The sequence below is a fragment of the Adiantum capillus-veneris genome, chromosome 27, assembly GCF_014529385.1.
Source record: "Adiantum capillus-veneris isolate H3 chromosome 27, ASM1452938v2, whole genome shotgun sequence".
NCBI classification, from domain to species: domain Eukaryota; kingdom Viridiplantae; phylum Streptophyta; class Polypodiopsida; order Polypodiales; family Pteridaceae; genus Adiantum; species Adiantum capillus-veneris.
Genome location: NC_140957.1, coordinates 71,821,085 through 71,833,430, shown reverse-complemented (window position 1 = coordinate 71,833,430; position 12,346 = coordinate 71,821,085). Strand labels below are relative to the sequence as shown.

The following is a 12,346-nucleotide window of genomic DNA, read 5'->3' as shown; positions in this document are numbered from 1 at the left end:
ATTTCATTAGAGTTGATTCCTAATGAGAATTACAAGAGTGCTTGGGTGGAGAGAGCAACAAAAAGCATAACACCTAGTTAGATAGCATCGACAATACTTTCAAAAGAGAGAGCAATTAAGCTATTGACAACAGTTGAGGACCGGATTTGCATGGAGCCGGTCCCCCCTCCAAAAGGCTTTGTATTATGGTTTCTCCCATCAAGAGAGACATTGTACAATACAATTCTTTGTGTTCCTTCAAGACTAGCTAGTGCAATGAAGATGGAAGCTTCATACACCAAGCAAAACACTTAATCAAACACAACTTGAATTATCCCCGTTCTCAGACCCAAGACCTCACACACCTTCGAAGATGGTGAGAGCTAGCAGGGTATGAGAGTAGATTGAGAGGAAAAAGAAGTATCTTACGAGAAAGAAGTACATCTCCTCACATAATCACTCATATTAGCATAGCTTAGCTTAGTAATTAGCTTGGTAGAGAAGATGAGCATGCATTGAAGCTTGGCTCTTGGTTGGATTTGCATCCACATGCCAAGAGAGTGTTGATGTAGGCTTCTATCTCACAAGCTTGGAGTAGGTGATGAGCTCTCCATTAAAGCTTGGGAGGAGATAGAGTATTTTCCCTTCACACATGGTCAAGTGTGAGAATGTGAGAGTGAATGCCAAGCAAAAATCAGCCCCCTCTCTCTCTTGGGCGAGCCCTAGCTGCTATGTTAGTCTGGCTTTTGCCTTATTGGACCTCCCCAGGTCAAGCCAATAGGGATTAAGCAGCATAAGTGATAGCCTTCTGACATGTGTCCCCCTTTCCCCTTTTGTGAGAGCTTTAGATAATTAAATAATTAAACTAAACTCTCATTGGACCCCTTTGCCTCCTGGCCAATAGGAATCAGGCAAGCCATAGGGCTCCTGAATGCTCATTGGACCCCTTGGGAGACTGCCCAATAGTCTTCTAGGACACTTAATTCTTATTGGTTTCTTTTATTAAATGTTTTTAAATTAATTAAACTAGATTTACTCTAGCCTAATTCTCATTGGTCCACTTCAAGGGTCTTCCAATAGGAATTGGGCATACCTTGTGGGCATCTGGCCTAGGGAGCTGACATGTGTCCCTCATTCCCTTTGTGTAAAGGGAGCCTGTGTGTGTGTGTGTGGCTTTCTCTCTCATCCCCTAGCTTTGGGGCTCGCCCCCTCCCATGTAGGGATGCAGAAAGACTTTTTGGGCACACACTAAGCATCCAATTTTCCCTAAGGTTGACCTTTGGACACAACCTTTGAATTTTGGAACCTTAGCATTTTGGAAGTCTTAATGGGCTGAACCTTAGGGTCTTTTTAGCCCGTTGTTTCACATGGCTCTTTTGCAGATGGCCCCCCCTTTGGATCCCTATTTTCCCTCCTTTGGATCCCTACTGTGGCCGGTCTGCTAACTTAACCAATATTCTAGCTTTTTCTCCCTTGGCACTTCCCCACATTAAATGATCAGTTTAATATGAGAAAATCATTTAGGAGAATTAGATATTGATTATTATGACATAATCACACACTTTTTTTACATTATTTCTTGTAAAACTTGGCCACGGTGTATTTTTCTAAACAACAAGTGCAAGAGAGTAAAAATGCCAACAAATAGAATCTGACAAGAGCTTCGATGAATGCCACTGCGTCAAAGTTTCTTTAGTTTGGCATGGATGACTGTGTACTGGTCTACATTGACTTCTTTCGTTTTGTAGGAGGTCATACTCGTGGAATGTGCTTGCCGAGGTTGCTAAACTATGGCAAGCTTGAGAGAAATCCTTGCATTGATACTGTGTTGTCTTTAGGTAGCCATAGCCAGATAGTAGTGCGCAACTTGGAGAAGTTCAAGCAGAGGAAGAAGAGAGAGAGATGCTACATACACGAGTTAAAAAGAAGAGAAATGGATTGAATTAAATAATACATATATAAAGAGTCCTAAGTCTATGCAAAGTAAACTTTTAACTAAAATTGAGTCTAAGAATCTGCATGCCCTAAGGGCTCCACTCCATACTAAGTGACTGATTCTTAATTTACCCAACAAATAAATCCAAAGATTTGGTGGAAGAATAAAACACACTAGTGGATCTTAGGACTCTCGAATGTCCAATTACAACTCTAGTGTTAATGGGAAGCTACACATGAACTTCATCCTCCTACTGATCATTGATGAAGTGAGCTCCACGGGGGATGCTTCTCAAGGCTCAAGGCTTCAATAGGTCATCCACATTGCAGAAAAGCTCGGATGTGGATTTGGTTGCCACATTGCTTGCCAAGGCCAATGTCTTCCGTCCTATGTGCCTTGCAACAACAAGAGGCACTCATGCTGATTGGTCCATTTCATCACGAGAAATTTTGTTATGCTCGGTACCCGTCGACCATATTAGTACTTCATAATCAAGAACTAATGTCAAAGAATTGGTTGAATTTTTTGGTCCAGCGTTAGGCGTGGTTCAAACTGCCCACTCGAACAAATGAGACAAGGGCGAATTCTTTTCTCGACAAGCACTGCTAGATCAACAAAAGGAGACTGCATTTTTGGGCCTACCAATGCATCAGGCGACACCATTTCCTCAAACACATGGACTTTCCACCTTGCTTAAAGCGAGAATGCAATCTATACAACTTAAATTGAGGCTGACAACTATAGAGCCATGTGATGCAACTAAAAGTTATGCGTCAATTTGCTTTGAAGGCTTATTAGAATTTCTCCAAACATCCACCTTTGATGAAGCTTCAAAGAAGAAACTCAACATCAAATGGCGAGTCCAATGGTCCTATAGATTTAAATGTATTTTTAGTTTTTCTAAAGAGCTTTTAAAGCCCATATAGGTCATGGGAAGCGCCACATATGTGCACAAGATGAGGACAATCAACACATTTTCCTCAAGTGCCCCTAGTCAAGAAAGCTTCTTTAGGTCTTGCAACACTGTTGCCAAACTCTCCATCTGCGCATTTACTATCAAAGAGTTACTTTTGGGGAAATGCTTTCACCTAAACATCCCCTTTGGAGCATTTGGAGAAATCTGTATTTATCGCTCAATTGGTGTCAAAGGAATTCTACCTTGTTTGGCAACAACCAACCATAAGACTGGCAACAACCAGCCACAAGATTACTCTCACCTTTTCTTATGGAGCTCAAAGAAATGTTATTTATATTTTTCATCGCACCAATGATGTATTTTTTGGTCCCCTTCATCTCATTCTTTCTCTCTCCTTCTTTATCGCGCGCACAGGGGCTTCTTTTAGTTTTGGAGTTTAGGTTTCATGTCGCAGATTTTGACACGTTTAAAAAAGGCTACCCCTTCCGTTGTATTATGTTAGTTTAGATAGAGAGAGCCTATAGATGGCAAGCTTGGAGTTATGAGAGCCTATAGATGGCAAGCTTGGAGTTATGCCATGGTCAACTGCTACTCCCAAGAGAGAACTATCATAAGAAATGATAGTTTTTCCTAGTTTTTTTCCTTGCTTGGGAGGCGTCTTTTTTTTTGAGGCTACTTTGTAATTCTTCTTTTCTAATTTAACATTTTCTGTTTTCTTTGTGCAGTGTGAAGTTTGAACTTAAGGGTGTGCTTCCACATTGAAGGTGTACACCGTAACACCGTTGTCCAGGCAGTCTGAACGCTGCCTAAGTTCCCTCAGGGCTTCTTCGGCCTCAAGGCTCAGGAGTCAGGAGTCACTATCTCACCTCTTTAACTGTTTTCTAAGAAGAGGGGCCAGTTATAATTTATTGACCTTTACCGCAATCCTTGCAAGCGCGCGCGCGCGCGCACCTCTCTCTCTCTCTCTCTCTCTCTCTCTCACACACACACACACACACACACACACACCTGCATCCCTAACAACTCTTCCCATTACTTAGCCAGTTACCCGGCCTCCACTCGACCAGCTCTTGTAATTTTCTGCGTCTTCGTCTCTCCTTGCCAACAGAGTACTGGCGAGCTGATCCTGGCTCAACCAGCTCATTTATAGCAGGTAACATTTTTCCTCCCACATGATTTCGAAGCTTGTAAGCTTTTCGGGAGCTTCTTTAAGCCTGCATTGTCGCGGTTCTGTCCACACAAGAAGAGTAGATGCCTTTTCTCTGCTCGAAAGATTTCTTGAATCATTTGGGTGCCCCTTGAATTTGCAACATCCATGGCTACAGCAGCGGGCAAGATGCAGCCTTGCACATCTGCCAGCTCTAACAACTTCTTTTCAAGCAAGAGCTACTTGCAGCTTGAATCTCAGAGTTGAATTCCTCTGTTTCAACCAAGCTCCATGGATGCTACAGCATGCGACATGCCCAAATTTCTGCGGTGCTCTACCCATGGCTCTAGCTAAAGCTGAGCTTCTTCTTCATACTGTTTAATCTCAGTGCTATGGACAACATGTGGCAAAAAGAGATCTTACATGCATGGCTTTTCATGCTGTGCCTCCTTGTCGGCCTCTCCGCCTCCAGCTTTGTGCAGCTCAATGATGATGTGCTGGGCTTGATTGTTTTTAAGGCAGACCTGATGGACCCAACAAATGCTTTGAGTTCGTGGACTGAAGATGATGACAGTCCTTGCAATTGGACGGGCATTGCATGCAATGCACAAAGTGGGAGGGTCATTTCTGTTGATTTGAAAGGGCTTTCTCTATCCGGGCGCTTGGGTAGGGGGCTTGGAAAGGTTTCATATTTGCAGAATTTAACCCTTGCGCATAACAATCTATCTGGCACCATAGCTGCTGACCTAGCTCAGCTTACTCTGCTCAATGTAGTGGATTTGAGCCATAACATGCTATCTGGCTCATTCAATGCTGCATTGGGCAGCTTACCGCTCCTTAGATCTCTCGACTTTTCCTACAATCTGCTCTCTGGAATCATCCCTGAAGAGTTTTTCACCAAATGCAGGAGCCTTCGCTACCTCTCTCTGCGTAAAAATCTCCTGGAAGGAAGCATCCCTCACACTATTGGTTCTTGTGCACGTTTAAGAGCCCTCGATTTGGCAGCAAATAAACTCGATGACTCATTGCCTAGAAGCATTGCAAGGCTTTTCAGTTTGCGACAACTGGATGTGTCGTATAACTTAATTTCAGGTTTTTTGCCTGCTATTTCACCAAATCTGGTGGAGCTAAGGCTTCAAAATAACAAATTTTCTGGCGCATTAAGCCCGGGAATCGGCAAGTGCAGCTTGCTTCAACATGTAGATCTAAGCAACAATCTTCTTTCAAGTGAGTTGCCCAGCAGCATACGCAACTTGAGCTCTCTCACATATCTCAAACTGTCTAACAACATCCTTTTTGGCAACATACCCATCTGGATCAGCAATTTGGAGTCCTTAAGGGTTTTAAATCTCTCGTACAATGCCTTGTATGGTCAAATTCCTGCTTCAATGGGATCTCTCAGATCACTTGAGGACGTGGATCTTTCTCACAACAAGCTTTCAGGGTCTGTTCCACTCGGCTTGTCAAGCTGCCCAACACTGAAAAGGATCGATTTAAGCTCAAACTTCCTTATCGGCTCAATTCCTGAAAAACTAATAGTTCCTAGCTCGGTTTCTTTGAAATTAACAAACAATTTGCTAACAGGGGAACTTCCTAAGGCATTCTTTGACAATTGTGAGTCTTTAGAGACAGTTGATTTGGCCCAGAACCAGCTGAAGGGGGTGCTGCCTTCAGTTGCCGCCTGTGCCAAGATGGTTTATGTGAATATGTCGAACAATTTTCTGTCAGGAGAGGTTTTCAATCTAGGACAAGGCAATCAACTGCAAATAGTAGACTTGAGTCACAACAATCTTTCTGGAAGCATTGCTGCAAGCATTGGAAACTGGACCAGGCTAGCGGTGTTGTCGCTGGAAGTGAACAATTTAAATGGTTTGATCCCCTCTGCTCTGGGTGAATGCACCAGCCTTACAGACATGTATGTTGGCCCTACACATCTCTTGGATATAATTTTTTTTTCAGAAGAATAGTGTTGCCCGCTGTCCTCTCTGTCATGTTAAGCACTAGAGGTGTATGATCATCACATGGGCATAGTAATGCAGGCCAGAGGGTAGTATTGAGTATGGCCGTTATTTTGTCATAAGAGTTGTCTTGCCCTCTGACTCTTGGTGTCATGTTAAGCATAATATCTGTATGATCATTAAATGGGCATAATAATGCAATCCAGAGGGTAGTATTGTGTACAGCTGTTATCATTGTCTGCAACAAAGGGCAACTCATTGAAATGGCATACTAAGCATGCTAGATAGATGACGGTTTAAAAAGTCGTCTGCAGAAGCACATGATTGATTTGAATGCACGGTCTACAAAGGAAGATGAGTGTAGTTGAGATGCGTCTTTAGCAGTAGTAATATGAGTATTATGTTTTTATTTTTCCTTTGCTTGGACATGCTTTCCCTGGAATAATTGTGGCCTGTTTCTTTTCTCGTAGAAATCTGAAGCAGAACAATCTACAAGGAAGCATTCCTCCAGAACTGGGCAAATTGAAGCAACTAGAAGTTCTAGACCTTTCCCACAACAATTTGTCAGGCATGCTTCCCCCAGAGTTGGGTCAAGCACAAAAGCTGGCTGAGTTTAATGTATCTTACAATCATTTGCAGGGGTCCATCCCTGAGACTGGTATGTATTTAAGATTCAACATGTCAGCGTACGTTGGGAATATGGACCTATGTGGGGCCAATGTGAATGTAACATGCCCGAATGTGATGCCCAAGCCCATAGTCCTCAACCCTAACACAAGTATGCCACATCAAATGGCCCGTGCAAACCCGTGGGATGCCATCGAACACCGACACATGCTATTGAGCGCTTCAGCGATCCTGGCAATAGCAGCAGCTGCCGCCATCTCTGCCGGTGTAGTGATAGTGATGGTCTTGAATGGATATGCTCAAACTGGGTCTCCGAGATCATACTCAGACATTCTGCCTAGTAGCTTTTCGCCATCTCTGAGCCCGGAGTCACCTGGTGGAAAACTTGTCATGTTCGCAAAGAATGCATATCCGAGAGCTGAAGAATGGATCACCACAGCCCATGATGCCTTGCTCAATAAGGAGAGTGAGCTGGGAAGGGGAGGGTTTGGTACTGTATATAAAGTGGTTTTGGGGGATGGTAGGATGGTTGCTATCAAGAAGCTTATGCCTTCTGCCATGGTAAAGACGCAAGCGGAGTTTGAGAAGGAAATGCAGGTCCTTGGCAGCATTAAACACCGGAATTTGTTGGAATTGCAGGGTTACTATTGGACGCCTCAGCTTCAGCTGTTGATATATGACTTCATTCCTAATGGAAACTTGTATACCAGGCTTCATGAGAGGACACAAACAGGTTTGCCGCTTTCTTGGGCAAGAAGGTTCAAGATTGCATTGGGCACGGCACGCGGTTTAGCTCACCTCCATCATGCATGCCATCCTCAAGTAATTCATTATGTTGTCAAATCCAGCAACATACTACTGGACAACGAATACAACCCGCAGATTTCAGATTATGGCCTAGCAAAGCTGCTTCCGATGCTCGACAAGTACCTAAAGAGCAGCAAATATCAGAGTGCTCTTGGGTATATGGCGCCAGAACTTGCATGCCAGAGCTCCAAGATAAATGAGAAATGTGATGTGTATGGCTATGGTGTGATGGTGCTTGAGCTTGTGACAGGAAGGCGGCCAGTCGAATACCGAGAGGATGATGTAGTGATTCTTTGCGACTATGTTCGTGCTTTGCTAGATCAGGGCAAAGCAATGAGGTGTGTAGACCGGAGCCTGGGAGACTGCGTGGAAGATGAGGTGCTACCTGTGATTAAGCTAGGCTTGATATGCACTTCACAAGTGCCTTCCAATAGGCCATCCATGGCTGAGGTGGTACAGATTCTTGAGCTCATTAAGACACCAGGCAACAGCAGGGAGTTGCTATGAAAGCATTCAATCTGAAAAACCAAAAAATTAGGTGTTGTATGATCTTTACAAGTGTTTTTGGCAAATTCTTTGCTGAGAACCAGATGTTGTATGATCTCTTTACAAGTGTTCTTGACAAAATTTGTTCATTGTGGACCATCATTTGTGTATAAGCTAAACTCTCTCTCTCTCTCTCTCTCTCTCTCTCTCTCTCTCATGGGATTGTATATACAGCTTTATATATACCGGCTTGCTACTCGTGAGTTCTACAGTCTACCCGAGTAGGTTCTTGCACAGGGTCAAGAAGGGTGCGTCTAAGATCTACAAGAGCTAAGCTGCAAGGTTGAAAATGTGCAAAATAGGTCCTAAATAGAAGGCTCATGATATCTTCATCTCCTTACAGGCGGGATATGGATGTATTTTTTCTGCTCGGAAGAAAAACCAGGGTCTGTTTCCTCTGCTCGAGCAGAGATGCTGGTAAATTCTTCTTGCGCTAGAACTGGCTTGTCGATGACTGCTCGAATTCAGGAGGTAGGGTTTCCTCCATCTCCACGTGAAGCACTTGGGTAGTCTTCCATCTTGGGCTTTTGTGGAGGCTAACGGAGCAATTGCAGAGGATAGCTCTAGGTGAAGTTCTCTGTGTGTCTTTCCACTTGTTCAGCTCTTGACAAGCCTCGTGTTGGCAATTTGCAGATTTTGAGAGATGGAATTCTCCAAGACCCCCACTTGTATGCTCAAGCTCTTGCACACCCTTGTCGTCTTCCTTTCTATTTTGGGTCACAGCTCTCTCATCCCTAAGCTGCCGTGGTGTCTCCTGCACCTCTTCAATGGTCTGCTCGGAGGTAACCTTCTGGCTTTTCAGGTTATCAAGTGCTTGCTGTGTTTCTTGAAGCTTTTTCTCCAGTTCAACCTCTTGTGTGCTAAGTTAGGAACTACAACTCCTTAACAAGAAACAGCTCTAGTATCTGGACTCTTATCTTCAGATGCAGATCGAGACTTGCTCAATTTATATCCGTCTCTTTCAGTTGGGTGAAAGCTTAAGTTTGAAGTCCTCAATGGCAGTTTTACAACCTTCTGGCTGCTTGTAGCTTTTTCTCAGGGGTTGCCGTATGCAATCATGTTAGTGTATCGCCCGAGTTCAAGAATAAAGTTTTTTTATGCAAAAAGTTTAGGCAAATTAATAGAGATACATGAACTAAAGGGATTTTAATATTCCATCTTGGAAAATAAGAGGTCACATGATATGGGGAGTTCTCACTAGTGCACCGCACCCCTGAGAGCTTTTTCTACAATACAAGCGTGGTAACTTGAAGCTCATATGTGTTTTTACAAGCCTTTTTGAGGTGGCTCTTATTCGAATTAAGTGCAACTGTAAGCTCAACATTCTTGATGTCCCGTTGTTGGAGTTGATTAATTGCTTCCCCGCTACTGTGTTGTGAGCCTTCAGGCGGCCTTGTAGCTCTGGCAAGAGCTTTTCTACAAATTCCTACAACAGTTCTTACATTGTGACTTCTTGTCACATGCACATCTAACCCTATGTGCATGTGGACAAGTTGTAACTCCTACCTCTAGGGTTGAGAACAACGAAGGAAGTGTTACGGCACCCTTGTGAGCCTATACGTAGGACGTAGCAACATACTCTCTGATATCAGGTGTCTTGCGGACAGTCTGCATGAAAATTGTTCACACGTAGGTGAAGCACCTCTTATCCCGTAAGTTAATTTATTGATAAGTAACTTTTAATAGACCTTTAAAAATGTCGTTCCTTACTTTGCTCGACTAACTCTCTTTTGGTGATATAGGTGAGCATGGGGCTCACCAATGGATAGTACCCAGCATGGGCAGTTACCACCCAAGTACCTAACAACATCTGCTAGCGTTTCCAGATCTCTGGTGTTTTTAGCTCAACCAACGCTTCATCTTGAGCAGCCCACCAACGTTTTTTAGCATTACCCCGTATCAATCTTCAATGTCTTCAGACTTCAGCCCATCTACACCATCTCGTGCAGCAGTAGCAAAGGAGGTCGTAGTTGCAGATCTAGACCTAGCTCTTAGCGTTTTCAGTTTTCAGCCCTTAGCCCCTCTCTCTCTCTCTCTCTCTCTCTCTCTCACACACACACACACACACACACACACACACACACACACACAAACCTTAACTCTTAGTATCATTCTCTCTTGTCTATTTCACATCTCTCTCATGAAAATACAAGAAACTTATTGAGCACTCATTCTGAGCTATCACCACTATCATTCACTTCTGCTGCACCTCACACTTACCACAACATCATGAGCTTTTGTGAGGGATGCACCACATATGTGGTTGGGGCAAGGACCTCGGTAGGTTGGTGGTCACTTGCCGCCAATTGCACTTAGCTAGGTATATGGTGCGTCTTGTGTAAGAGTAGGGGAAACTAGAGTATGAGAGTCCACCACCCAACCACCCTTTTAATAGGCAAGCCTTTGGTCCTTTGTCCTAGTTGGACTCCTTATTCCACACCGCCTAGCCCGGCCCTGTCCTTGTCTAGTCCGGCCTTGCTGGTGTCCTGACATTACTTCCCCCTTAAGAAGAGTTTTCTTCCTTGAAAACAAAAGTAGGAGACTTCTTCTTAAAAACACTAATGTTTTTCCAAGTGGCATCCTTCATGGATCCAGCTGTTTGGTTGATCGGAACACGGTTCCGCAGGAGGCTCAATGAAACCAAGAGTAACATCTTGATTTTCCACATTGTTGTCCATTGCAACCAGCTTGTGTTACCGATTCCTATCCTATCTTTGTGTGTGGACTCCATTTAGAACACACATGAGTATTCAAAACAAGTTATTACACAAAGATGTACCCTAAAGAGTACCTCGTTTCACTTTCCATGAAAGTAACTTGCTAACATACTCATTAGTCAAGTTTAAGTCCTTGACTTGTTTTTCAATCTCAGCAGTAAACAACCCCACCATCACTAGTGTTCAAGGTTGAGAACTTGATTTATACATGAAGATACTACCGAGTCGCAACATGCATTAACTGATAGTAAGTAAACTCCAAGAAGAGCAATAAATGCTTACTAATTGGATCGCAGGATGCTAACGTATACACTTGCATATCCTTTATCACAAGATTACACTTTGTAATCTGCATATCCCCTTGGGTAAGTGACAGTACTGAGGTGTGTTTTCCCCACGGTTTACAGCCAGACTTTCCAGATGGCTGGTAAACGGGATAACAATATTGTACCACATTGCTGAAGAATCAACAATGGAATGAATAACCCTCGTGGTTAACTTGAAAAATCTACAAGCATCCAAACCGAGTTATGACCTCTATTGGTGATTGGTAGACCTAAAAAGTAATCTCATAGAGATACTGCACATAGAGTGCAAAATGCTTCCTAAGCAACAACTTGAGTAATATGCATGCCGTTCCAAATTAGGCTTTGTTAAACACTAGGGCCCATAACACTTAGTGTGCATGCATTTAGCAAAAAACAGATCCGAACATGTATATCCATGGTGATCCTTGCCAATACTTATGGCAAATGTGATGCGCTTAGCACACATTAAAAAGGAATGTAAATAGGTATGAAAAGAAACTAAATACTTTCAGTTTGCAATCTCATGCAAGCCTTACTGAAATGTCTCAACTAGAAGGTGAAGCAATGATCACTTCTAGGTACAAACAATGAAACTTTTTCATTTGCTATATGTATAAACAATCATCTGTAATGTTGTTTAGCAGTACTTGTACCTTAACAAGTCATTCTAAGTATTCGACAATTTTTGGCCACTGGAATTTCTCTTGATACGCCGTGCTAAAAATGGTCTAAAAAACTGATTGGACCAGCACTTAGGGACTTTGTCGTGACACATATTTGAAATAGTGGGCGCCAGTGTCAGTCCCAGAGACTCATATTCGCCACATGTGGAATATGTCTCAACTAAGGATGTCTGAGAAAAGAACATCCTACAAGTACAAGATGTACTTGTGTGTGGAGGTAACTGCAAACACTCTACGACGGGAGTGAAAGGGACCCTCATTATCCTTGCTCCACACTGGCTAAACCGAACTCCTTGAGTCCCTAGACCATGTTGTATCCCATGTGACAACATGTGCCAAATCGAATCCTACAAGTGGATTCACAACAACATAATGTACATTGGACACTACAGCCCAAAATACTTATTTTGACATGTCCTCGGCATGGCCCTGAAATATTCAAGCGTATTTAAACGACTTGAAAAAACCAAGCAATGCATTCTAAAAACTTGAATATCATCAAATCAATAGATGCGTACCTAGAAATTGAACTGAATGTTCACTTACCCGTATTCAAATACAAAGGAACACGTCGTCCACGTGTGAAAAAGAAAGCAACATTGCATTAGAAACCTTGGGTGTTGCCTTCGCAATCCAAACCCGTTGGATAGAAGCTATGTAGTCAAACACCTTGGTAAGACCCTTTGTAGAATTGCGCAACTAGCAGGTAACGGTAACCAACC

At 43.1% G+C, this 12,346-nt stretch overlaps 1 protein-coding gene across 1 annotated transcript; it reads left to right on the top strand.

Annotated features, from left to right (window-relative positions):
* The first annotated feature begins 4,236 nt into the window (after positions 1–4,236).
* LOC147422181 (uncharacterized) lies at positions 4,237–8,015 on the top strand. The gene is made up of 2 exons (XM_086502893.1): positions 4,237–5,893; positions 6,407–8,015. The coding sequence occupies exons 1-2, from the start codon at positions 4,371–4,373 to the stop codon at positions 7,875–7,877; spliced, it is 2,994 nt and encodes a 997-aa protein (XP_086359019.1). The 5' UTR covers positions 4,237–4,370; the 3' UTR covers positions 7,878–8,015.
* The last annotated feature ends 4,331 nt before the right edge of the window (positions 8,016–12,346 follow it).

Coding starts and splice junctions, on each gene's coding strand:
- LOC147422181 (XM_086502893.1), top strand. CDS start 4,371: ATGGACAACATGTGGCAAAAAGAGATCTTACATGCATGGCTTTTCATG. Junction 5,894..6,406: donor TGCACCAGCCTTACAGACAT/GTATGTTGGCCC, acceptor CTTTTCTCGTAG/AAATCTGAAGCAGAACAATC.